Source organism: Castanea sativa, chromosome 4, assembly GCF_040712315.1.
Source record: "Castanea sativa cultivar Marrone di Chiusa Pesio chromosome 4, ASM4071231v1".
Taxonomy (NCBI): domain Eukaryota; kingdom Viridiplantae; phylum Streptophyta; class Magnoliopsida; order Fagales; family Fagaceae; genus Castanea; species Castanea sativa.
The window spans coordinates 15,100,250-15,127,085 of record NC_134016.1 but is presented as its reverse complement, the minus strand read 5'-3'; the positions used below and the strand labels follow the sequence as shown (position 1 = coordinate 15,127,085).

At 42.5% G+C, this 26,836-nt stretch overlaps 2 protein-coding genes across 2 annotated transcripts; one reads left to right on the top strand and one right to left on the bottom strand.

Moving 5' to 3' along the window:
- Window positions 1-672: 672 nt before the first annotated feature.
- LOC142632492 (uncharacterized) lies at window positions 673-1,447 on the top strand. The gene is made up of 3 exons (XM_075806881.1): window positions 673-864; window positions 950-1,352; window positions 1,404-1,447. Exons 1-3 carry the CDS (start codon window positions 817-819, stop codon window positions 1,445-1,447), a joined length of 495 nt encoding a protein of 164 aa, XP_075662996.1. The 5' UTR covers window positions 673-816.
- A 15,307-nt stretch (window positions 1,448-16,754) lies between these two features.
- Window positions 16,755-17,460, bottom strand: LOC142632491 (uncharacterized). The gene is made up of 2 exons (XM_075806880.1): window positions 17,320-17,460; window positions 16,755-17,234 (listed from the first exon to the last, which is right to left on the bottom strand). The coding sequence occupies exons 1-2, from the start codon at window positions 17,458-17,460 to the stop codon at window positions 16,755-16,757; spliced, it is 621 nt and encodes a 206-aa protein (XP_075662995.1).
- Window positions 17,461-26,836: the final 9,376 nt, after the last annotated feature.

The following is a 26,836-nucleotide window of genomic DNA, read 5'->3' as shown; positions in this document are numbered from 1 at the left end:
TTTTTGGGCAGGACGCCCTGCTGATGTGGGCAGGGATTCATTTCCCCCATATACAGGAGATTTAGGGAACCTTCGTCCTGAAGGTATGCTCACCACTACTGTAGCATCGCCTTCATTACATATCTTTCTGGGCTAATTTCTTCGTCCTTGTTGCAGGTGTTAGGAGGCCGTCGTTGAGCAAATTCCATCTAGGACGTGTCCAGAAAGCTCGTCTTCACCCAGAGAGGGACTTCCACTCTTTGGTTACCTTGCAGCGTCTTGCAACTTGGGGACTTGGCCCCGAGCCCTCTCCTGAAGCCTTAGCCCACGAGATTACAGTCCGCCGACGTGAGTTCTCGTCTTGCCTTTCCTCTCCCTTTGTTTTTTTTTTTTTTTTTTTTTTAATTTTTTTATTTATAATTATTATTATTTATTTTAGGGATGGCTACCATGAAGGAAAACAAAGGCAAAGGGGTCGTGGACGAGCGTGGCAAGCAAGACACTGAAACTAGGGCTCGTCCTTCTGTTGGCGATAAGAGGAGCCTGTCAAAGGCCATCAACCTTGAAAACCTCCCCAGCAGGAGAGCCAAGCACAGAAAGTCTACCAAGGCTGGGGTCGTCTCTCCTGCTGTCCCTGTTCCTCCTCCACCACCGTCCGTCCCAATCTTCGACGTGGAGTCGTCTGAGCCTGCTCCCACTCCACCGTCCAAGACCAGCGTTCCTGCCCCGTCCCAACCTCCCGTTGATGTTGTGCCCAACCTGCTCGAGAGTGAGGGCTTGGCTTGGGAGAGGTTCCAACAGGCAGTGTCTGACGAGGACGTGGCTGCATGCTACAACATGTCCTTGACGGATTTTGAACACTCGGGTGTCCACGATCTTTTCAAGGTAATGGATACAAATTTGTTCTCGTCGTTAGCTTTTCATGCTTGTTTACTTTGCTTGATACAAAAATTCTTATTTGTTTGTGCAGGCCATGTCCAAGTTTATAGCTGCGTCTAGGCAGGCTACTGAGTTGGACAGGACGAGGCTGCTGTTGGAGAGGAGGATCAAGGAGGTTAAGGATGAGTGCAAAAGCTGGGCTGAGACGGCTGCTGAGGCTAAGGACGCAGCCAAGGATTTGCTAAACCTCGTCGAGGAGTTAAAGGCTGATGTAGTGGAAAAGGACTCTCGTCTTGACCACTTTCAGAAAAAGACCGACGAGCTTAGCAATTCCCTTGTGAGGGCTAAGGACGAGGCTGTGGAGGAGTTCGGGGCTTCGGCGCTTACGGACCTTCTGGACGCCAACTATGCGGCTGGATTTGAAGACTTTCGCATGGAGGCGAAAGAAAAGTTTCCAGAAGTTGACTTCAGTCCTATCGTCCTTCAACTTGGAGGTGCTGCTAGTTCTTTTCTTCAGACTAGCTCTGAAGATGTCAATGTTGAAGACGATGCCTCTACCAAGCCTGCTGAAGACGACCCTAATGCCTGATGCCCGTTTGAAAATTTTCATCATTTGTTTAAGTGTTTTCTTCCTGTCTCTCTTTTTTTTTTTTTTTTTTTTTTAAAAATGTATAAGAGTACATTTATTTCGTCCTGAGCACTTTTGACGGCTTTATAAACAATGCCTTTCAAGGCTTGCTTTTCAAGGGTTTTTGGACGGTGGTCGTTCACCCTTTTATTGTTTAATGAATGCTTACTTTCAGTTATCATCATTGTTGTTCCATGGACGAGTGTATGTATTTTTATTCAATTGCCTTTTAAGCAATGTTTCCCAGTGTTGGGTGATTGTTTACATGATGCCCTTATGGACGATTGTATTTAGGACGATCATATGCTCGCCGTTAGAACGCAGGTGTTAAGGCCTACTTCCCTTCTTAGACGAGTAGGCCCTGGCTAAGGAAAACTTGGACGAGCATGTCTTAACTTTGTTGCTTTATCCTCATTCTTTTAAGGAAAGCTTGGACGAATATGCCTTAGCATTTTTGCTTTACCCTCGTTCTTTTTAAGGAAAGCTTGGACGAGCATGCCTTAGCATTTTTGCTCTTTTTTAAGGAAAGCTTGGACGAGCATGCCTTAGCATTTTTGCTCTTTTTTAAGGAAAGCTTGGATGAGCATGCCTTAGCATTTTTGCTCTTTTTTAAGGAAAGCTTGGACGAGCATGCCTTAGCATTTTTGCTTTATCCTCATTCTTTTTTGGACGAGCATGCCTCAGAGCTTAGACGGGTTTGTATTCGTCCAGAGCTTTTATTTGTCAAAGGCTTTTTCCTCGTCCGTGGATATTATCAGGGAAACTGGAATTCAAGTATATAAGAAATCCAAACCATATTATTACATGAACATTGTTCACGAACTTGGCACACGCTTATAAGCTAGTGCCTTATTAAGATATCAAGTACATAGCATCGTCTTTCATAAACTAGTCTGCAAGTAGTGCAAGAGTTTAAGAACTAGTGCACTTTTATTCATAACACGCTATAATAATAGTAAAAGCACAAATAAATATAAGCAAACACGCAAACGACAACTGTAGTTTTGCCACTGACTTCCTTCGTCCCTGCTCATCACTGATAGTACTTTCGCAGATGTTCCACGTTCCAAGGATGTTCTAACTTCCGTCCATCCAGGGCTTCCGGTGTAGTAGGACCCCTGCCTTTTGCAATTGATTACTTTGTAGGGTCCTTCCCAATTGGGTCCCGCTTTCCATGAGCTGGGTTCCCGGTCGCCAAGGAGACCCTTTTGAGGACAAGGTCCCCGACACTGAACCGTCTGGGCCTTACCATGGCGTCATGCTGTCTGGCCATGAGATTTTTGTATCTTGCTGTCCTTTGCTCCGCATCCATTCTTACCTCATCAATAAGATCGAGGTCAAGGCGAAGTTGTTCCCCGTTGTCTTTCTCCTGGTACTTCATCACTCGATGGCTTGCCATATGGACCTCTGCCGGTATAACAGCTTCACTCCCATAGGCTAGCTTAAAAGGGGTCTCTCCTGTCGGAGTTCGTGCAGTCGTCCTATAGGCCCACAGAACACCAGGTAGCTCGTCTGGCCATATCCCTTTTGCCCCCTCAAGCCGAGTCTTGATGATTTTCAGCAGGGATCGGTTTGCTACTTCCGCTTGCCCATTTGCCTGTGGATGGGAGGGTGAAGAATAGTGATTCTTGATTCCAAAATGATTGCAGAAATCCCTGAAGGGTGCGTTGTCAAATTGACGTCCGTTGTCAGATACTAATACCCTTGGTACTCCGTACCTGCATAGGATATTCTTCCATACAAAATTCTTCACGTTCGCCGAGTGATTGCTGCAAGAGGCTCAGCTTCTACCCATTTGGTAAAGTAATCTATCCCTACCACCAAAAACTTCATTTGCCGGACTCCTATTGGAAAAGGACCCAGGATATCCAGTCCCCACTGTGCGAAGGGCCATGGGGCTGTCATTGGGGTCTGATACTCTGACGGCTGTCTAGGTACATTGCTATAACGCTGGCATTGGTCACATACCTTGACATAGGCTTTAGCGTCTGCCTGCATTGTTGGCCAATAGTAGCCTGCACGGACGATCTTATGGACGAGAGACCTTGCCCCTGAATGATTTCCACAGGATCCTTCATGAACCTCCCTTAGAACATAGTTTGACTCGTCAGGAGCCAGGCATCTTAAGTAGGGCTGAGAAAAGCCTCGCTTGTACAACAACTCATTTATGATGACATACTTGGCCGACCTGACCCTTAACTTTCTCGCTTCATCCTTGTCTTCTGGAAGCCTCCCCTCTTTGAGATAGATTATTATTGGACTCATCCAATTTTCTCCTCCTCCTATCTGCTGTATGTCAGGGATGTCTATGCTCGGCATGTACTGAACGTCGTCAAACTCGTCTATGACTCCTGCCGAGGCGGCTTTTGCCAAGGCGTCTGCTTCAGCGTTCTCCTCCCTGGGAAGTTGAATAAAACTTATGGTTGAAAATTTCCGGGCAAGGCGTTTCACTTTATTAAGATACTTCTTCATTCGATCTTCTTTGACATCACACATCCCATTTACTTGGTTAATGACCAGTTGAGAGTCTCCTCTGATTGTTAACGACTCCGCCCCTAAGGACTTGGCCAATTCCAACCCCTTGAGTAGAGCCTCGTACTCAGCTTCATTGTTGGTAGTTGGATACTGCAGACGGACCGCATACTCCAGCTTGTCACCCTCAGGGGACTTCAGTACAATTCCAACCCCACCTGCATACAATGTGGACGATCCGTCTACATTTACTACCCACATCTCATTTCCTTCGTCCTTGCTCAGGTCGTCCTGACTGGGGGTGAATTCTGCAATGAAATCTACCAACGCTTGCGCTTTTATTGTACTCCTCGGGAGGTACCTGACATCGAACTCGCTGAGCTCAACGGCCCACTGTACCAGCCGTCCGGCCAGCTTCCAACCTCGCTCATCGCCTTTTTTATGGGATGGTCCGTCGCACGTTGATGACGTGTGCCTGAAAATTATGTCTCGGCTTCCTAGAAGCCGTGACTAACGCGAAGGCTAGTTTCTCCATCATCGGGTATCGTCCTTCCGCCCCTCTCGTCGCGTGGCTTGTGTAATAGACCGGCCTCTCGGACTCTTCCCTCTTCTCTGATCAACGCTGAGCTTACTGCGTGTGGGGACACTGCCAAGTACAAGTACAACTCTTCCCCAGGTATAGACGGACTCAACAATGGGGCCGTCATTAGATACGCCTTCAGGTCTTGGAAGGCCTTTTGACACTCGTCCGTCCATTCAAAAGCCTTCCTGAGGACCTTAAAGAAAGGTAAACATTTGTCAGCAGCTTTCGATACAAACCTCGTTGAGGGCGGCGACTCGTCCCGCAAGAGACCGGACTTCCTTGATATTTCTCGGTGGCTCCATGTTCGGCATCGCCCGGATTTTATCCGGATTCGCCTCAATTCCCCGTGCGACACCATAAACCCCAAGAACTTACCCGACGAAACTCCGAAAGCACACTTGCTCGGATTTAACTTCATGTGGTACCGTCGCAATGTGTCAAAAGTCTCTTGAAGGTCTTCAAGATGTTTATCCTCGTCCCGGCTCTTCACCGATGTCATCCACATAAACCTCCACATTTCGCCCGATTTGAGGACGGAACATATGGTTAACCAGCCTTTGGTAGGTCGCCCTCGCGTTCTTCAAACCGAAGGGCATAACCTTGTAGCAATACAACCCTTGGCTTGTGACGAATGAGGTCTTCTCCAGATCCGCTTCATTCATCTGAATCTGGTTGTACCCTGAGAAAGCGTCCATGAAGCTAAGTATCTTGTGACCTGCCGTCGAGTCCACTAACTGGTCAATGCGTGGCAATGGGTAGCTATCCTTGGGGCAAGCTTTGTTGAGATCAGTGAAGTCGACGCACATCCGCCACTTGCCATTGGCTTTTCTGACCATGACTACGTTCGCCAACCAGTCTGGGTAGTGAACTTCTCGGATAAACTTCGCGGCGACCAACTTCTGCACCTCTTCCTTAACGGCATTATCTCGCTCGGGAGCAAAAATTCTTCTCTTCTGACGCACTGGTTTCGAATAGGGACACACATTCAGGCGGTGGGTAATGACGTTTGGATCAATTCCAGGCATGTCCTCATGACTCCATGCGAAGACATCGAGGTTTTTCCTCAGAAACCGGACCAAAGCGTGCTTCGCCCCCTCTTCCATGCTCGCCCCAACTCTGGTAGACTTCTCGGGCTGGTCATCGTCCAAAGGGACGTCCTCTAATGCTTCAGTGGGCTCACCACAACCCTTTTTCCGTCTATGCTCATTGTCCGCATATGCTCGTCCATGGCCAGCATGGCTAGGTAGCATTCTCGGCGGCCACTGGTCTCCTTGTACCCGGCCTACTCCGTGCTCGGTCGGGAATTTAATGGACAAGTGGTAGGTAGAGGTTACCGCTTTCCACTGTTCAAAGTTGGCCTTCCAATTATTGCATTGTATGACGATGCACAATCAACAACAAGGAAATTCACCTCTTTGGTTATCTGCCGCGGATACGTCCCGACGACTACCGGCAACATGATGGTGCCCACAGTTGCACCTTCATTCCTCCGAATCCTACCAACGACGAGTTCACCGGTCGAAGCCGATCTCGTCCTAGCTTCATTTGTTGGAACGCGGGGTAGTAGAGAATGTCCGCAGAGCCGCCATTGTCTATCAATACCCTCCCGGTCATGTAGTCGAGATGAGTAGGGTGATGACTATCGCGTCATCGTGTGGATGGTGAATTCGTCCCGCCTCCTCGTCCGTGAAAGTAACGGCTGTTGGTCAACCTCCCTCGTCCTAGTAGGTCGTTCAAACTGTTGGATGTTCTCGCACCACCCTCGTGCACGTCTTTCTTGATTTGGACGACCGCACCGTCGAGCTTCCTCCTATAATTACCCTTATTTCTCCAAGTGGAGGGCGTGATGATTCTTCCACCTTGGCCTTCATTTTCTCATCTCTCTCGGTCTCGTCCAAGGAAGTTCCTCAATTTCCCCTGTCTAATGAGATTTTCTATCCGTTGCTTCAAGTCAAAGCACTCGTCCGTATCATGCCCATGGTCCCTATGAAAACGGCAAGACTTGCTCCCGTTACGCTTGTCGGGGTCTCCCTTCATTTTGTCCGGCCACTTCAAGGACGGATCATCCTTGATCCGCATAAGGACCTGCTCTAACGGCATAGTCGTGGGCGTGTATTGCTGATTCCTTGCAGTGAACCGGCCTTCTTACCATCCTTATCTTTTCTCTCGTCTACCCGAACCTTCTTCGGACGAGGTCCCCGGTCCCGGTAGCGATGGTGGCCCACCTCCGAGCGCTCTCGCCCTTTTTCTTTTCTTGGCTATGATGGCGTCTTCGGCATTCATAAAATTCTCGGGCTGAATGGACAAGCTCGGCCATAGTCTCGCGGTTCCCGCTCATAGAGCTTATGAATAAACAAGTCGAATTGACCCCATTGTGGAAAGCGGCTAGCAATAGCTTGTCATCCATCTCGTCCACCGTTAAGGCTTCTCCGTTAAAACGGGTGATAAAAGATCGCAAACTCTCATTGTCCCCTTGCTCTATGGTCACAGGCTAGAGGAGGAACGCTTGTGACGCCGTCCTCCAATGAAGTTGTTGACAAACAGCCTTACTCAGCTCTTCAAATGATCCCACCGAGTTTGGGGGAATCTTGCCGAACCACACTCGCGCCGATCCCTTGAGTGTGGTGGGAAAAGCTCGCACATGATCTCGTCCGGGACCCCCGCAGATGCATGGTCGTCTTGAAAGTTGCAATGTGATCGCAGGGGTCGCGATTTCCATCGTACGAGTCTAGAGAAGGCATTTTGAACTTCGGGGTAGAGGGTGACCGCCGATGGAGGCTGTGAATGGGGAGTCTGTTCGGTGGACCATATCATCTACTGGGTTTGTTCGCCTCATGTTTTCCCTCATTTCATCCATGGCTTTTCTCATCTGGTCCATTTCTTTTTCCAAGTGCGGCACCCTTCTTGAAGCGGTACCCCTTGTTTGATCTTCAGACTCTACATTCTCCCCTCCTCCTTCCTGACTTGGGGCCCTTCCCTCCATGTGTACTTGACGCCGCCTCCCGAAGTTGATCTCCTTATTCAATTCCCCGGTTCTCGACGCGTCGCTCTGCCATAGCGGCAGCCATGGATTGTATGTGCTGCATAGAAGGCGGTGGCACTACGTGCCGATCTCGCGATCACGGCGGGGATTGCCGGAAGCATCCCTACTCTCCCGTGGCTCGGGCTAGTAGCCCTTGATCTTGTTCGAACCATTCAACCTTTTGTCTGGGATAGAATAACAAGTTTACCGTTTTTTCCCACAGACGGCGCCAACTGATGATGCCAAGAAAATCAGTAGGTTGGATGCTTCGGACTAGAAAGGACTATGCTTCGGACTAGAAAGGACTACTGGATCTTTCTACGGCCTGAAAAAGAAAGAAAAGCGTATCAAAGGCGACCGGGGCTGCCGGCCAAAAGTCCTCCGATGGCAAAGTTAGTTTTTTCCTCTAAGTTATTTGAGTTCCAACTTTTTTGGAGTCAAAACTGAACATACCTTGGGTTTGTCTGAAACAGCCTTTATATAGTGTTATCATAGGCGGTTACCAAAATTGGAACTTCTCCTGGCTTCAAGGAGAGATAGAAATCAAATGTAACTTGCATAACCGTCTGGAAGTTATGCTCTTGTTTCACAACGGATACCTGGCGGTTACGCGTGGGATAAGGGATTATCATATCTCATTTGGAGATTTTCCTAAGTGTGACAACCTCGTCCTTGAGTTCCTCAGTTGGGCGTGCTTTGTTTCGCACGCGGGGGCTGCCTCGTCTAACGGGTGAATTTGCTCAAGACGAGGATGTCGACACTCTGGACGAGTGCATCACTCTGATGGTGCGTACCTCGTCTTGAGCTCTTCTTCCCTGGACGAGGCACTTGTAGGTAAGTTTCTGAGGGTGTTTATGGTAGTAGGTGGGCTATGGACGACCTTTATGGACGACTTGGAGATAGGCTATATTATTCCCCTATCAATATATATATATATCTTGTCTTTTTTGGTAATTTACAACTCAAACCGCCACTTTTATAAGTATTAGTCAAACACTCAACTTTGTCAAAAAGCATTTTTTGATAGTTTTTACCAAACATACTGCTAAAAAAAAAATTTAAAAAAAAAAAAAACTCAATTTCATATTGCACTTTTTTAAACTTCCAATTTTTCCAAAAGAACTGTTTGAAAAAGCTGAACCAAACTCACCTTAGTAGAACTAATAGATTGTGGTTTTTTAGTCCTTTGAACCCACTATTTTTTCTTTCTTTTTTTTTCTTTTTTTGGGAATTACACTTTACCCACCTATGATTTGTCTCAAATTTAACTTACCCACCCATGGTTTAATTTTTGACACTTAACCCATTTTTGACATTTAGTTAGAAAATAATTCTAAAATTATGTAATAATAACTCATTTAGTTATAATTTCTCAAAAATATATATATAAAGAAAATTCAGGATTAAAGCCATGCAATGCATGGAACTTTCCCTAGTATCTTTTATAAATTTAAGCATTATAAAACATTTCATCCACACTTTAAGGGTATCATTTGATTCATTTCTTTCAATTTAAATTTTGAACGAATCCTTATATATATATATATATATATAATCATTCTATTACACTCCTTCCAAAATGGCAAAATGATAGATAGTTTTATAGCCATCCAAACGCATCACAAAACAAATATCTTTTTTTTTTTTTTATGAAAAACAAAAATCTTTAAAAAAAAAAATCTTTTAAATATTGTAGGACATTTCACTTTTGTTATGTTTTTAGTTGATACCACTTCTATTTCTTGCAAAGTGACATTGTCTCCAAGTTCTTGTTCATGTGTAATAGACAGTTTATTTAATTCAGTATTAACTATAGCTATGTATCTTGTTAGACTTTGTTTCATAAAATTGCTAAAGGAACATGACTTTTTCTATACCTCTTGTTTCAAATTTATTTGACTTTCCTCTACTAATGGTACGTTCTAATGTCAACTTGTACTTTTGATTGGAAGATTATTGCATATATTAAGCCTATGTGAGCGAACTCTGATTGGACCAGATATTGTGTATTGTTCCCCATTCAGCAATCAGCTAGAAAATCTTTTGGTTTATAAAGCATGGAAGCAATAGGCAGTAGAAATCTAAAAGAGACATTTAGCACTTGTATTGCATTAAATTTTGTAGAAATACAATGTAGCTTAGTGATAGGGGAATAATATAGCCTATCTCCAAGTCGTCCATAAAGGTCATCCATAGCCCACCTACTACCATAAACACCCTCAGAAACTTACCTACAAGTGCCTCGTCCAGGGAAGAAGAGCTCAAGACGAGGTACGCACCATCAGAGTGATGCACTCGTCCAGAGTGTCGACATCCTCGTCTTGAGCAAATTCACCCGTTAGACGAGGCAGCCCCCGCGTGCGAAACAAAGCACGCCCAACTGAGGAACTCAAGGACGAGGGTGTCACACTTAGGAAAATCTCCAAATGAGATATGATAATCCCTTATCCCACGCGTAACCGCCAGGTATCCGTTGTGAAACAAGAGCATAACTTCCAGACGGTTATGCAAGTTACGTTTGATTTCTATCTCTCCTTGAAGCCAGGAGAAGTTCCAATTCTGGTAACCGCCTATGACAACACTATATAAAGGTCGTTTCAGACAAACCCAAGGTATGTTCAGTTTTGACTCCAAAAAGTTGGAACTCAAATAACTTAGAGGAAAAAACTAACTTTGCCATCGGAGGACTTTTGGCCGGCAGCCCCGGTCGCCTTTGATACGCTTTTCTTTCTTTTTCAGGCCGTAGAAAGATCCATTAGTCCTTTCTAGTCCGAAGCATAGTCCTTTCTAGTCCGAAGCATCCAACCTACTGATTTTCTTGGCATCATCAGTTGGCGCCGTCTGTGGGAAAAAACGGTAAACTTGTTATTCTATCCCAGACAAAAGGTTGAATGGTTCGAACAAGATCAAGGGCTACTAGCCCAGGCCACCAGGAGAGTAGGGATGCTTCCAGCAATCCCCTTCGTGATCGCAGATCAGCACCTGTAGTGCCACCGCCTTCTATGCAGCACATACAATCCATGGCTGCCGCTATGGCAGAACTGACGCGTCAGAACCAGGAATTGAATAAGGAGATCAACTTCAGGAGGCAGCGTCAAGTACACATGGAGGGAAGGGCCCCAAGTCAGGAAGGAGGAGGGGAGAATGTAGAGTCTGAAGATCAAACAAGGGGTACCGCTTCAAGAAGGGTGCCGCACTTGGAAAAAGAAATGGACCAGATGAGAAAAGCCATGGATGAAATGAGGGAAATCATGAGGCGAACAAACCCAGTAGATGATATGGTCCACCGAACGGACTCCCCTTTCACAGCCTCCATCAGCGGTCACCCTCTACCCCCGAAGTTCAAAATGCCTTCTCTAGACTCGTACGATGGAAATCGCGACCCCTGCGATCACATTGCAACTTTCAAGACGACCATGCATCTGCAGGGGGTCCCAGACGAGATCATGTGCAGAGCTTTTCCCACCACACTCAAGGGATCAGCGCGAGTGTGGTTCAGCAAGATTCCCCCAAACTCAGTGGGATCATTTGAAGAACTGAGTAAGCTGTTTGTCAACAACTTCATTGGAGGACAGCGTCACAAGCGTTCCTCCTCTAGCCTGCTGACCATAGAGCAAGGGGACAATGAGAGTTTGCGATCTTTTATCACCCGTTTTAACAGAGAAGCCTTAACGGTGGACGAGATGGATGACAAGCTATTGCTAGCCGCTTTCCACAATGGGGTCAATTCTGACTTGTTTATTCATAAGCTCTATGAGCAGGAACCGCAGACTATGGCCGAGCTTGTCCATTCAGCCCAGAATTTTATGAATGCCGAAGACGCCATCATAGCCAAGAAAAGAAAAAGGGCAGAGCGCTCGGAGGTGGGCCACCATCGCTACCAGGACCAGGGACCTCGTCCGAAGAAGGTTCGGGTAGACGAGAGAAAAGATAAGGATGGTAAGAAGGCCAGTTCCTCTGCAAGGAATCAGCAATACACGCCCCTGACTATGCCGTTAGAGCAGGTCCTTATGCAGATCAAGGATGATCCGTCCTTGAAGTGGCCATACAAAATGAAGGGATACCACAAAAAGAGTAACAGGAGCAAGTACTGACTTTTTCATAGGGACCATGGGCATGATACAGACGAGTGCTTTGACTTGAAGCAACAGATAGAAAATCTCATTAGACAGGGGAAATTGAGGAACTTCCTTGGACGAGACCAGAGAGATGAGAAAATGAAGGCCAAGGTGGAAGAATCATCACGCCCTCCACTTGGAGAAATAAGGGTAATTATAGGAGGAAGCTCGACGGTGCAGTCGTCCAAATCAAGAAAGACGTACCTGAGGGTGGTGCAGAACATCCAACAGCTTGAACGACCTACTAGGACGAGGGAGGTTGACCAACAGCCGTTACTTTCACGGACGAGGAGGCAGACGAATTCACCATCCACACGATGACGCGATAGTCATCACCCTACTCATCTCTCGACTACATGACCAGGAGGGTATTGATAGACAATGGCAACTCGCGTACATTCTCTACTACCCCGCGTTCCAACAAATGAAGCTAGGACGAGATCGGCTTCGACCGCTGAACTCGTCGTTGGTAGGATTCGGAGGAATGAAGGTGCAACCCGTGGGCACCATCATGTTGCCAGTAGTCGTCGGGACGTATCCGCAGCAGATAACCAAAGAGGTGAATTTCCTTGTTGTTGATTGTGCATCGTCATACAATGCAATAATTGGAAGGCCAACTTTGAACAGCTGGAAAGCGGTAACCTCTACCTACCACTTGTCCATTAAATTCCCGACCGAGCACGGAGTAGGCCAGGTACAAGGAGACCAGCTGGCCGCCGCAGAATGCTACCTAGCCATGCCGGCCATGGACGAGCATATGCGTACGATGAGCATAGACGGAAAAAGGGTTGTGGCTGAGCCCACTGAAGCATTAGAGGACGTCCCTTTGGACGATGACCAGCCCGAGAAGTCTACCAGAGTTGGGGCGAGCATGGAAGAGGGGGCGAAGCACGCTTTGGTCCGGTTTCTGAGGAAAAACCTCGATGTCTTCGCATGGAGTCATGAGGACATGCCTGGAATTGATCCAAACGTCATTACCCACAGCCTGAATGTGTGTCCCTATTCGAAACCAGTGCGTCAGAAGAGAAGAATTTTTGCTCCCGAGCGAGATAATGCCGTTAAGGAAGAGGTGCGAAGTTGGTCGCCGCGAAGTTTATCCGAGAAGTTCACTACCCAGACCGGTTGGCGAACGTAGTCATGGTCGAAAAGCCAATGGCAAGTGGCGGATGTGCGTCGACTTCACCGATCTCAACAAAGCTTGCCCCAAGGATAGCTACCCATTGCCACGCATTGACCAAGCTAGTGGACTCGACGGCAGTCACAAGATACTTAGCTTCATGGACGCTTTCTCGTGGTACAACCAGATCTCGATGAATGAAGCGGATCGTGAGAAGACCTCATTCGTCACAAGCCAAGGGTTGTATTGCTACAAGGTTATGCCCTTCGGTTTGAAGAACGCAGGCGACCTACCAAAGGCCGGTTAACCATATGTTCCGTCCTCAAATCGGGCGAAATGTGGAGGTTTATGTGGATGACATGCCGGTGAAGAGCCAGACGAGGATAAACATCTTGAAGACCTTCAAGAGACTTTTGACACCTTGCGACGGTACCACATGAAGTTAAATCCGAGCAAGTGTGCTTTCGGAGTTTCGTCGGGTAAGTTCTTGGGGTTTATGGTGTCGCACAGGGAATTGAGGCGAATCCGGATAAAATCAAGGCGATACTGAACATGTAGACACCGAGAAAACTCAAGGAAGTCCAGACTCTTAATGGACGAGTCGCAGACCTCAACAGTTTGTATCGAAAGCTACCGACAAATGTTTACCTTTCTTTAAGGTCCTCGTGAAGGCTTTTGAATGGACGGACGAGTGTCAAAAGGCCTTCCAAGACCCGAAGGCGTATCTAATGACGGCCCCATTGTTGAGTCCGTCTATACCCGGGGAAGAGTTGTACTTGTACTTGGCGTTGTCCCCACACGCAAGAAGCTCGCCGTTGATCGCAGAAGAGGGAAGAGTCCAGAGGCCGGTCTATTACACAAGCCACGCGACGAGAGGGGCGAAGGACGATACCCGATGATGGAGAAACTAGCCTTCGCGTTAGTCACGGCTTCTAGGAAGCCGAGACATTATTTTCAGCACACGTCATCAACGTCCCGACGTACCATCCCATAAAAAAGGCGATGAGCAGGTTGGAAGCCGCCGGACGGCCGGTACAATGGGCCGTTGAGCTCGCCGAGTTCGATGTCGTGTACCTCCCGAGGAGTACAATAAAAGCGCAAGCGTTGGTAGATTTCATTGCAGAATTCACCCCCGCCGGACGACCCGAGCAAGGACGAAGGAAATGAGATGTGGGTAGTAAATGTAGTCGGATCGTCAACAATGTATGCAGTGGGGTTGGAATTGTACCGAAGTCCCCCGAGGGTGACAAGCCGGAGTATGCGGTCCGTCCGCGTATCCAACTACCAACAATGAAGCTGAGTACGAGGCTCTACTCAAGGGGTTGGAATTGGCCAAGTCCTTAGGGGCGGAGTCGTTAACAATCAGAGGAGACTCTCAACTGGTCATTAACCAAGTAAATGGGATGTGTGATGTCAAAGAAGATCGAATGAAGAAGTATCTTAATAAAGTGAAACGCCTTGCCCGGAAATTTTCAACCATAAGTTTTATTCAACTTCCCAGGGAGGAGAACGCTGAAGCAGACGCCTTGGCAAAAGCCGCCTCGGCAGGAGTCATAGACGAGTTTGACGACGTTCAGTACATGCCGAGCATAGACATCCCTGACATACAGCAGATAGGAGGAGGAGAAAATTGGATGAGTCCAATAATAATCTATCTCAAAGAGGGGAGGCTTCCAGAAGACAAGGATGAAGCGAGAAAGTTAAGGGTCGTCGGCCAAGTATGTCATCATAAATGAGTTGTTGTACAAGCGAGGCTTTTCTCACCCCTACTTAAGATGCCCGGCTCCCGACGAGTCAAACTATGTTCTAAGGGAGGTTCATGAAGGATCCCGTGGAAATCATTCAGGCAAGGTCTCTCGTCCATAAGATCGTCCGTGCAGCTACTATTGGCCAACAATGCAGTGCATCGCTAAAGCCTATGTCAAGGTATGTGACCAATGCCGCCGTTATAGCAATGTACCTAGACAACCGTCGAGTATCGTACCCCAATGACAGCCCCATGGCCCTTCGCACAAGGGGGACCGGATATCCCGGGTCCTTTTCCAATAGGAGTCCGGCAAATGAAGTTTTTGGTGGTAGGGATAGATTACTTTACCAAATGGGTAGAAGCCGAGCCTCTTGCAGCAATCACTCACAGAACGTGAAGAATTTTGTATGGAAGAATATCCTATGCAGTTCGGAGTACCTGTGGTATTAGTATCCGACAACGGACGTCAATTTGACAACGCACCCTTCGTGATTTCGCAATCATTTTGGAATCAAGAATCACTATTCTTCACCCTCCCATCCACAGCAAATGGGCAAGCGGAAGTAGCAAACCGATCCCCGCTGAAAATCATCAAGACTCGGCTTGAGGGGGCAAAAGGGATATGGCCGTACGAGCTACCCGGTGTTCTCGTGGGCCTATAGGACGACCGCACGAACTCCGACAGAGAGACCCCTTTTAAGCTAGCCTATGGGAGTGAAGCTGTTATACCGGCAGAGGTCCATATGGCAAGCCATCGAGTGATGAAGTACCAGGAGAAAGACAACGGGGAACAACTTCGACTTGACCTCGATCTTATTGATGAGGTAAGAATGGATGCGGAGCAAAGGACAAGAAGATACAAAAATCTCATGGCCGTACAAAGATGACGCCATGGTAAGGCCCGTACGGTTCGTTGTCGGGGACCTTGTCCTCAAAAGGGTCTCCTTGGCGACCAGAACCCAGCTCATGGAAAACTGGGACCCAATTGGGAAGGACCCTACAAAGTAATCAATTGCAAAAGGCAGGGGTCCTACTACCCGGAAGCCCCGGATGGACGGAAGTTAGAACATCCTTGGAACGTGGAACATCCGCGAAAGTACTATCGTTGATGAGCAGGACGAAGGAAGTCGCTGGCAAAACTACGCTTGTCGTTTGCGTGTTTGCTTATATTTATTTGTGCTTTTACTATTATTATAGCGTGTTATGAATAAAAGTGCACTAGTTCTTAAACTCTTGCACTACTTGCGTACTAGTTTATGAAAGACGATGCTATGTACTTGATATCTTAATAAGGCACTAGCTTATAAGCGTGTGCCAAGTTCGTGAACAATGTTCATGTAATAATATGGTTTGGATTTCTTATATACTTGAATTCCAGTTTCCCTGATAATATCCACGGACGAGGAAAAAGCCTTTGACAAATAAAAGCTCTGGACGAATACAAACCCGTCTAAGCTCTGAGGCATGCTCGTCCAAAAAAGAATGAGGATAAAGCAAAAATGCTAAGGCATGCTCGTCCAAGCTTTCCTTAAAAAAGAGCAAAAATGCTAAGGCATGCTCGTCCAAGCTTTCCTTAAAAAAGAGCAAAAATGCTAAGGCATGCTCGTCCAAGCTTTCCTTAAAAAAGAGCAAAAATGCTAAGGCATGCTCGTCCAAGCTTTCCTTAAAAAGAACGAGGGTAAAGCAAAAATGCTAAGGCATATTCGTCCAAGCTTTCCTTAAAAGAATGAGGATAAAGCAACAAAGTTAAGACATGCTCGTCCAAGTTTTCCTTAGCCAGGGCATACTCGTCTAAGAAGGGAAGTAGGCCTTAACACCTGCGTTCTAACGGCGAGCATATGATCGTCCTAAATACAATCGTCCATAAGGGCATCATGTAAACAATCACCCAACACTGGGAAACATTGCTTAAAAGGCAATTGAATAAAAATACATACACTCGTCCATGGAACAACAATGATAATAACTGAAAGTAAGCATTCATTAAACAATAAAAGGGTGAACGACCACCGTCCAAAAACCCTTGAAAAGTAAGCCTTGAAAGGCATTGTTTATAAAGCCGTCAAAAGTGCTCAGGACGAAATAAATGTACTCTTATACATTTAAAAAAAAAAAAAAAAAAAAAAAAAAAAAAAAAATAGAGACAGGAAAAAAAAAATTAAAAAAATTATTAAAATTTTAAAACGGGCATCGGGCATTAGGGTCGTCTTCACAGCTTGGTAGAGGCATCGTCTTCAACATTGACATCTTCGCAGCTAGTCCGAAGAAAAGAACTAGCAGCACCTCCAAGTTGAAGGACGATAGGACTGAAGTCAACTTCTGGAAACTTTTCTTTCGCCTCCATGCGAAAGTCTTCAAATCCAGCCGCATAGTTGGCGTCCAGAAGGTCCGTAAACTGCTTCGAAGCCCTGAACTCCTCCACAGCCTCGTCCTTAGCCCTCACAAGGGAATTGCTAAGCTCGTCGGTCTTTTTCTGAAAGTGGTCAAGACGAGAGTCCTTTTCCACTACATCAGCCTTTAACTCCTCGACGAGGTTTAGCAAATCCTTGGCTGCGTCCTTAGCCTCAGCAGCCGTCTCAGCCCAGCTTTTGCACTCATCCTTAACCTCCTTGATCCTCCTCTCCAACAGCAGCCTCGTCCTGTCCAACTCAGTAGCCTGCCTAGACGCAGCTATAAACTTGGACATGGCCTGCACAAACAAATAAGAATTTTTGTATCAAGCAAAGTAAACAAGCATGAAAAGCTAACGACGAGAACAAATTTGTATCCATTACCTTGAAAAGATCGTGGACACCCGAGTGTTCAAAATCCGTCAAGGACATGTTGTAGCATGCAGCCACGTCCTCGTCAGACACTGCCTGTTGGAACCTCTCCCAAGCCAAGCCCTCACTCTCGAGCAGTGTTGGGCACAACATCAACGGGAGGTTGGGACGAGGCAGAACGCCGGTCTTGGACGGTGGAGTGGGAGCAGGCTCGTACGACTCCACGTCGAAGATTGGGACTGACGGTGGTGGAGGAGGAACAGGACAGCGGGAGAGACGACCCCACCTTGGACGACTTTCTCGTGCTTGGCTCTCCCGCCGGGGAGGTTTTCAAGGTTGATGGCCTTTGACAGCTCCTCTTATCGCCAACAAGGACGAGCCCTAGTTTCGTTGTCTTGCTTGCCACGCTCGTCCAAGACCCATTTTCATTTTTTTTACTTTATGGTAGCCAACCCTAAAATAAATAATAATAATTATAAGTAAAAAAAAAAAAAAAAAAAAAAAAAAAAAAAAAAAGGAGAGGAAAGGCAAAACGAGAACAACCGTCGGCGGAATGTAAACTCGTGGGGTAAGGGATACGGAGTGGGCGCCGGGCCAAGTCCCCAAGTTGCAAGACGCCGCAAGGTAACCAAAGAGTGGAAGTCCCTCTCTCGGGTGAAGACGAGCTTCGGACGCGTCCTAGATGGAACCGGCTCAACGACGGCCTCCTAACACCTCGCAACAAGGACGAAGAAATTAGCCCATAAAGATATGTAATGAAGGCGATGCTACGTAGTGGTGAGCATACCTTCAGACGAAGGTTCCCTAAATCTCCCGTATATGGGGGAAATGAATCCCCGCCCACATCGCCAGGCGTCCCGCCCAAAACTCCGAGACGAAGAAGAACTCCGTCTTCCAACTCCTATCCGAGGTGACCAAAGATTTAATTATCCTACAGCCTTTTCTCCCCGCCGTGAATTGATAAAAGCCACGAGATTGACTAATTTCGCAGGGTTTATAGCAAAAAAGGAACTCGTCCACGGTAAGAGGACAACCCCTTCGAAAACCTCTCTCCACAAAATTTGCATAGAAACAACTAGTCTCCATGCATTAGGATTTAATTGACATAAACCTATACCTAACCTAGTAAGCAACTCCCCGGCAAAAGCATTGAGAGGCAGCCTAAGACCCCCTAGAAGATAGGCTTCATAAACCCCAATGCCAAAATGAGGTTGGCAACACCACTCATCACGGACGGCCAATCTAGGATTTAGCTCGTCCGGGATTTGGTACCAACTCCTAAGGGACGTTAGTTTTCTCTCGTCCGTCTTGGTCGGAACCCCAACAAATGCCGCAGCCGTATACAGCCTCAACCTCGTCCCTTCTAGTGGACGAGGGCGCGCTAGAAGGACCAGCCCTAGACCCGCATGCTACCCTCGTCCTAAATTCTTCCCGGAAAACTTCTAAGTGGAACCCCAGAACCCCGTAAACATACTCGTCTGAGGTGTTACCACTACTCCTACTGCTGTCACTACTAGAGCCACTATAGCTAGTTGTGTTACGATATTCATCGATCTCCCTATCAACGCTATTGCTAGACGAAGAAAAACTTTCGGACATTTTGGAAATGTAAGGGAAGCCTAAAACGAGCGTAGAGAAAATACCTGGCTCTAGACGAAGAAAACTAAAGGACGCTGGAATACTCCTAGACGAGGCGATGGACGAGAGATGTCAAACGAGAGAATTTTAAGAATGAGGAGGGTAGGGGAGGAAATCCACTATTTATAGGCGTTGAAAAGTAAAACCCATAACGCAATGACCAATCAGAAGAACCACGTGGCAACCTCCTCGAAAACCCTAACCCACACAACGGTTAACCCGAGTAAGTAATGACACGTGACATAATATGAAGCCTTGGCAACCTCGTCCCTTACTTTGAGACACGTGAAATAATGTGTTGAAACGAGTCGAAGAAACAAAAGAACTTTGGACGACCTTAGAACGGGGGGCAACTGATAGGGGAATAATATAGCCTATCTCCAAGTCGTCCATAAAGGTCGTCCATAGCCCACCTACTACCATAAACACCCTCAGAAACTTACCTACAAGTGCCTCGTCCAGGGAAGAAGAGCTCAAGACGAGGTACGCACCATCAGAGTGATGCACTCGTCCGCAGTGTCGACATCCTCGTCTTGAGCAAATTCACCCGTTAGACGAGGCAGCCCCCGCGTGCGAAACAAAGCACGCCCAACTGAGGAACTCAAGGACGAGGTTGTCACACTTAGGAAAATCTCCAAATGAGATATGATAATCCCTTATCCCACGCGTAACCGCCAGGTATCCGTTGTGAAACAAGAGCATAACTTCCAGACGGTTATGCAAGTTACGTTTGATTTCTATCTCTCTTTGAAGCCAGGAGAAGTTCCAATTTTGGTAACCGCCTATGATAACACTATATAAAGGCTGTTTCAGACAAACCCAAGGTATGTTCAGTTTTGACTCCAAAAAAGTTGGAACTCAAATAACTTAGAGGAAAAAACTAACTTTGCCATCGGAGGACTTTTGGCCGGCAGCCCCGGTCGCCTTTGATACGCTTTTCTTTCTTTTTCAGGCCGTAGAAAGATCCAGTAGTCCTTTCTAGTCCGAAGCATAGTCCTTTCTAGTCCGAAGCATCCAACCTACTGATTTTCTTGGCATCATCACTTAGTATGAAAATAATACACATGAAAAATACTTTAAAAAAATTATGAGAATGGCATAGTAATGTAATTAAAAATGTGCAATTCCTAGTGTTTGTACAATGCAGTTGTTCAATACTAATGATTAGGTACCCAGGCCATGAGTATAAAAGAAGTTACAGCACAATTTGCAAGCTAGCCAGCTTTAAAAGACTACAATGGGAGGTGTATGCATCCCTGTAAAAATAGATTTGTACTTTCTCAACAAGTCTAGACTATTTGTACATCTTATGTACACCTTCACGATTTTGGTACATTCATTGATTTTCCATCGATTTTTTTCGAATTTCTACATTCAACTAATTCGAACTTTTTTACAAATTCGAATTATTCGAGGCACTTACCATTAGGTGATTTATATGAATCACTCATTTTTCATTCATGGAGTTTTTCCATTATTCATACGGTTACATATTTAAAAAAACACAAAAACCATTTAAGAGCAATAACTGTGCCAAAGCTAAAAACAGTTTATGCAGAAACAGTGAACAATTTTAATGAAAAAATAGTGAACAGTTTTACTTAATGCGAAAAAAAGATTTTATGAATGCAGTAAGTAGATTTGAATATATAGTAAACTTGATGTGTAGAGAGAAAATTTGATTAATGTAGAAATAGATTTTATAAATGCAGAAAAATAGATTCAATTATTGTGAAATTCAAACATGAAAAGCATTCAGATTTGGCATTTAAATTTAGAAAACACGATTTTACTAGGTGTTTTATGAGAAAACAACGAACAATTTTTTAAATAGTGAACAGAAAATAATTTACGCAGAAAAGAGAGTGAACATTTTTTTAAATAATGCTGAACAGAAAATAATTTTATGCAGAATGCTAGAAATAGTTTATGCAGAAAACAGTGAACAATTTTTATGAGAAAACAGTGAATAGTTTTACTTAGTGCAAAAAAAAAAAATGATTTTACGAATGTTGTAAGCAGATTCGAATATACAGTAAACATGATGTGCAGAGAGCAAATTTTATTAATGTAGAAACAGATTTTATCAATGCAGAAAAATAGATTCGATTATTATGAAATTCAAACATGAAAAAGTATTTAGATTTGACGTTTAAATTTAGAAAACATGATTTCACTAGGTGTTTTATGAGAAAACAGTTGTAAGAGGCAAAATTTTAAGCCAATTATAAAATGCCACATCAAAATTTAGTGGCAAATTCTAAATTAATGTCATTAAATTAATTAAATTAGATGATGACACGTGTCATCCAAATTGGCATCACACTGGCATATCAAAATTTGCCACATGTCATTTGGCCTACAAGATAAAGATAAATTTCATATTCAAAATTTATGGATAATTATCTTTATTAAAATAAATAAATAAAAATAAATTTTCTATTCAAAATTGATAGATAATTATCTTTATTAAAATAAATTAAATAGAGATAATAATTTATCTTTGTTGATTACTATCTTTATCAAAATATGATATTGATAAATAGAGATAATTATCTCTAAGAAGAATTTAGGCCAATCAAAAGTCTACTACATACTTTCAAGCATATCAACTTAAAGTGGAGTTTATCCTCTACAACCACTATAAATAGAGGACATCCCCTCTCATTTTAGGAATTTTTCTAAGACGTCAAAACTCTGGAGAAATTCTGCCTCAAGAACACACGAAGAACATTCAAAGAAGTTCTTGGAATTTCTATTGGAATTAAGCTACAAATAGCCTTCATAAACTTCAACAAACCCTAAATCTTTGAAGCTCAACGGATCAAGCCTCTAAAGCCCTGAAGAACTTCAACTCAAAAGCCTTCACATTCGAAGACTTGAAGAACAATAAATCTCTATTAAGCTTAAAGCTAGAGATTTGTTGTGGAGACCGCTCAATCCATCTTCCAACTAAAGTCAAGAAGATTTCTTGTTCGAGTCAAAATTAATGAAGATAGAATTAGAGGGTATTCTTTTGTAAAAGAATCGAAATAGAGATTGTATTCATTATTCATCAATACAAACTTATATTTGCAAACCATATTTCTTTTCAATTGTTTGATTTTCTGCAATTGGGAAATTTTGTGTTTACAACAGCAAACAATTTTAAAATAGTGAATAGAAAATAATTTACGCAGAAAAGAGAGTGAACAATTTTTTAAATAATGTTGAACAGAAAATAATTTTATGCAGAATGCTAGAAATAGTTTATGCAAAAAACAGTGAACAATTTTTATGAGAAAACAGTGAACAGTTTTACTTATTGCGAAAAAAAGATTTTATAAATGTTGTAAGCAGATTTGAATATACAGTAAACATGATGCACAGAGAGCAAATTTTATTAATGTAGAAACAGATTTTATCAATGCAAAAAAATAGATTCTATTATTGTGAAATTCAAACATGAAAAAGTATTTAGCTTTGGCGTTTAAATTTAGAAAACACAATTTCACTAGGTGTTTTATGAGAAAATAGCGAACAATTTTTTAAATATGGAACAGAAAATAATTTACGCAGAAAAGAGAGCTAACAATTTTTTAAATAATACTGAACAGAAAATAATTTTATGCAGAATGCTAGAAATCATTTATGCAAAAAACAGTGAACAATTTTTATGAGAAAACAGTGAACAGTTTTACTTAATGTAGAAATTAAATTCATATTTTGAAATGAAAATCTCTATATTTTACAATGCTTCTATTTAAATAAATAAAAACATAAAAAAACTGCTTATTTTTATATTTATGCTTATTTGTCGATAATCCCAAAAAAAGAAAAGAAAAGAAAAGTTACAAGGTACTTAAGCTTAGTGAGCTGGGGTACTGTAAAAATAAAATAAACAGCATTTTATATTTATGTTTATTTGTCGATAATCCCAAAAAAAAAAAAAGTTACAAGGTACTCGAGCTTGCCGAGCTCGAGTACTGTAAAAATAAGATAAACAACATTTTATGTTTATGTTTATTTGTCGATAATCCAAAAAAAAAAAAAAAAAAAGTTACAAGGTACTCGAGCTTAGTGCGCTCAAGTATTGTAGAAATAAAATAAGCAGCATTTTATGTTTATGTTTATTTGTCGATAATCCCCCAAAAAAAAAAAAAATTTACAAGGTACTCGAGCTTGGTGAGCTTGAGTATCTTAGAAAGAAAATAAACAGCATTTTATTTATAAAAGGTACTCGAGCATAGCATACTCGAGTATTGTTTTGCATGGTACTCGAGTATACCAAGCTCGAGTACCACATTATTTTTTTTTAATCGCCCAATTTCCACCTCAGCAGTGCCACGGTGGCAAAACTTCTAGGAACTGAGTGTCTTAAACTCGAGTTCCAAATGGTACTCGAGTTTGCTAAACTCGAGTACCATAAAAGTGGCATTTCCCTATTTAGTTCTGAAACAGTTTTTTTTTGCTACAAATTTCTAAAAATTGTGGTATTTGGCCATTCTGGCCAATAACTTATACGCTTCTCATAGGAAAATAATTGTTCTCCCTTTTCCTATCAGAATAATATTACCAAAATCTTCCGAATTGAATTTCTTTCATTTTTTACAAAGTCACTAAAATAATATTGATTGTTTAGAATCATATACATACACACATACATATGTACACACACACACACACACACACACATATATATTCTAATTACAAAATAATCATTTTAACTTATATGAATTTGTCTTAAACTAGAAACATCTTGACAAATACGAAAACTTTTCTTTATAAACTTCTTCTCGCAAAATATTATAACTTTCATAGTCATAAAAATTAACGTTTCATAAAGAACAGATATCTGATAACTTTTTAACGTAAACTTGTACTTTCATAAGAAGCTTTTTCTTTACTGAACACTAAAATATTTTCATCAGATTCTTTATCTTTAAAGCACAATAGAACTTCAAAAACTTTTATCTTTAAAGAACAGCTTTCCTTTTCATCAAAAACTTCTTTTCATGAGAGCTTTTAACTTTTCATAATGCATTTAAACAAAATCATTTTCTCATGATCATTAAAATAATATAGTTGTTCATAACATATTGGTTAGTCTATATCTAATAAATCTATACTTATTTGGGAGGCTTCTAGCACCACTGTGCTAGGCATCTAGCATTCCCTACAATGCCAGGTATTCCCGAGATCACATCATAATACATATCTTCAACTATTGGGGTAGGTTGGCATCCTCCATAAGTTGGCTATTACCAACAAGGGCGGGTACAACAGAGCCAGTCCCACTTTTAATGGTCAATCAGATAACATTTTCCATGGAAAGCCAATAATTTAACCCCTACTGGTCGAATTCAAATAACTAGAGGACATAACTCGAAAAAATTTCATACTTATACATCATACTGAAATTCATAGTTTGCATAACATTTCATAGTAAAAGCATTTCCATTGTTTTCTTTAAACATCATGTTTATGGAATTAGTAATAGCATCAATATGCTCAAATCATATACATAAGGTTTCGAAAACTCACAAACACATCTTTGTTTGAAACATGATTATATGCCATATCTCTAATCATAAACCTTTCAACTCATAATACACTTTAAAATAACCTCATGACTTACCAAATGTTCATATAACTTATCCCTTACCTGAAGGCAGAGGAACTAAGAGCCTAAAGTCGAAGGAGTTCAGACTTGGGTACTGGTAGCACCTAAACCAAATATTAAAACTTATTACTATCAATTATACCTTAGAATAAATTTACACATCTACCTCAACACGTTGAACAAGATAGCAACATGAAAAAGCGGTAGAATGGTTTAGAACCCCTCCTTTGAGTACTAAACCTCAAATCAAGTTACACAAAATTAATCTATGATCCAAACATACCAAAAGATAGGCATACTAAATTATAGCTCAAATCATTCACCCTAACTTTAGAATTAAATCCTCAAAGACAGAGTTATCATTCACTGTTTACTGCTCATTTCAGCAGCATATGCCTCATTTGTAAAATACAAATAGGCTATTTAAACACATCCAATTCTCATGAAATTTTACAGAGCCACTCCTTTGGTTGTCTAGTAATTACCGTATCAATTTCAGAGTCAAAGCATAGAGCCATGATTTATTAGAAATCATAAAAATCAACATGCTCAAATTGTCCTGATAGAATTTCAAGCAACTTAGAAATTAAACCATTATTTTTATATTAATCCAAATGTTGTGAGACCACTTCCATTACAACCATATGTCTTAGCATCCATAAGAAATATCCCTAGCATCCATATCACTGTATACAATTTAATAGATAATTTACCATGTGTAAACACAAAATCTGTCATAGTGACAGCTTTGCAACATTTTCTTGTAAATTCACAAACAACTATCAAACAATTGTATTTTCACACGAAATTTAATACCCACATACTAGACATATCATATAATAATTTTTGACAAACCTTTTACCCATAGCTGTCCTAGAAAATTACAAGATTTATAGGTTAACCAATAAGTGCAACTCTTAACAAGTTCATGAACTAAGTCTCAACAAGCTTCAATTACTGAATCAACTACGCATTCAACAACTCAAATAGAAATTCCATAAAGTTTATCTAGCTCTATTACTCTTTTTAACACTTACCCATAATAGATTTTATCTTAGTCTATCATCTAGGAGCACATGCAAGCATAACAATGATTCAATTCATATTTGGGCAATCAACAATCTCTAGAATCCAATACACCCATATACAAAATCATATAACCATCACTCAAGTTTAACATGGATGATAGACTAAAAGAATTAGATTTTCCTCTTACCCTAAGCATGGCTCTTGGAGTGATAGAGCTAGAGTGACTCTAGCTTTGAATTGAGAACAAAAGCTTGAGAAGAATTGAAAGAAATCTTTTTCCCTGCTACTGGACCTGTAGGTGTGAGGGGGAGAGAAGAGTTGAGAGCTTTTCTTTCTTTTGGTGTTGGACCCGTGGTTATGAAAGAGGGAGAGAGCTTCTTGAGTCTTCTAGTTGCTTTAAGAAAGTCAAAGAAGGGATGAGGTGTTGCCGTGTAAGAACAAGGGAAGAAGAAAGAGATAGGAACAAAGAAAAGGGAATAGGGAAAGAAGAATAAGGGCTGAACCTTCTGATGCAGTCAAAGAAATCAAGGGAAATTAACTAGGTGGGACACGTATTTGCTAAGGAAAAAGTGAGTTGATGACTCACCTTTTGCAACTTTTTTTAAAAAAAAAAAATTCTCTTTCCACCCTCCTCACAAGCTTATATTTTATAAAGGTCCAAACTATAAAATAACTTTGCATATTAACCCTTACCTTAAACGCTTAATGAAACACCAACAACTATATATCTAATAACTTAACCACTTAATATAGTTTTGTACATACTTATACTTAGTATATATTTATAATACAATTAGTCATTTCAATTATTTATAGTCCTTACAATTCTTATTCAATGACATTATAAAATAATATGTTTATTAAATACTCTTATATTGATTTTAGAAAGTAATTTACTCAAATAATAATTAACAACTTGAACACATAGGTTAACTGTAAAGTTGGGTCGAGGTGTTACACCTACGATGTACAAACACGGCAGCTTCTTCAAGATGAACTAGAGCAAACTAGGTTTTCAATTACAATTTGCATGAGCAACACTTTGCTTCACACTTGTGCAATTGTGCTCTCTTTGACGGCCCTTAAAATAATCTTTATATATGTTTAGGGTTGTGAGAAAAGAAAGCTCAATCACATACTCATGGATTCAATGAAAATCAGACCTGAAAATCTACTTTTCATAAACCTTGACAAATACCTTATCTATAGAGAAGCTATCGGGCTTTGTGCTTAGATTGCTTTTAAACCTCAATAGACACT

Excerpts from the sequence above, each read along its gene's own strand:
- LOC142632492 (XM_075806881.1), top strand. The coding sequence starts at position 817 with ATGTCCTTGACGGATTTTGAACACTCGGGTGTCCACGATCTTTTCAAG. Across the intron at positions 865-949 it reads GTGTCCACGATCTTTTCAAG|GCCATGTCCAAGTTTATAGC; the intron begins GTAATGGATACA and ends TTGTTTGTGCAG. Across the intron at positions 1,353-1,403 it reads TATCGTCCTTCAACTTGGAG|ACGATGCCTCTACCAAGCCT; the intron begins GTGCTGCTAGTT and ends TCAATGTTGAAG.
- LOC142632491 (XM_075806880.1), bottom strand. The coding sequence starts at position 17,460 with ATGTTGTGCCCAACACTGCTCGAGAGTGAGGGCTTGGCTTGGGAGAGG. Across the intron at positions 17,235-17,319 it reads GTGTCCACGATCTTTTCAAG|GCCATGTCCAAGTTTATAGC; the intron begins GTAATGGATACA and ends TTGTTTGTGCAG.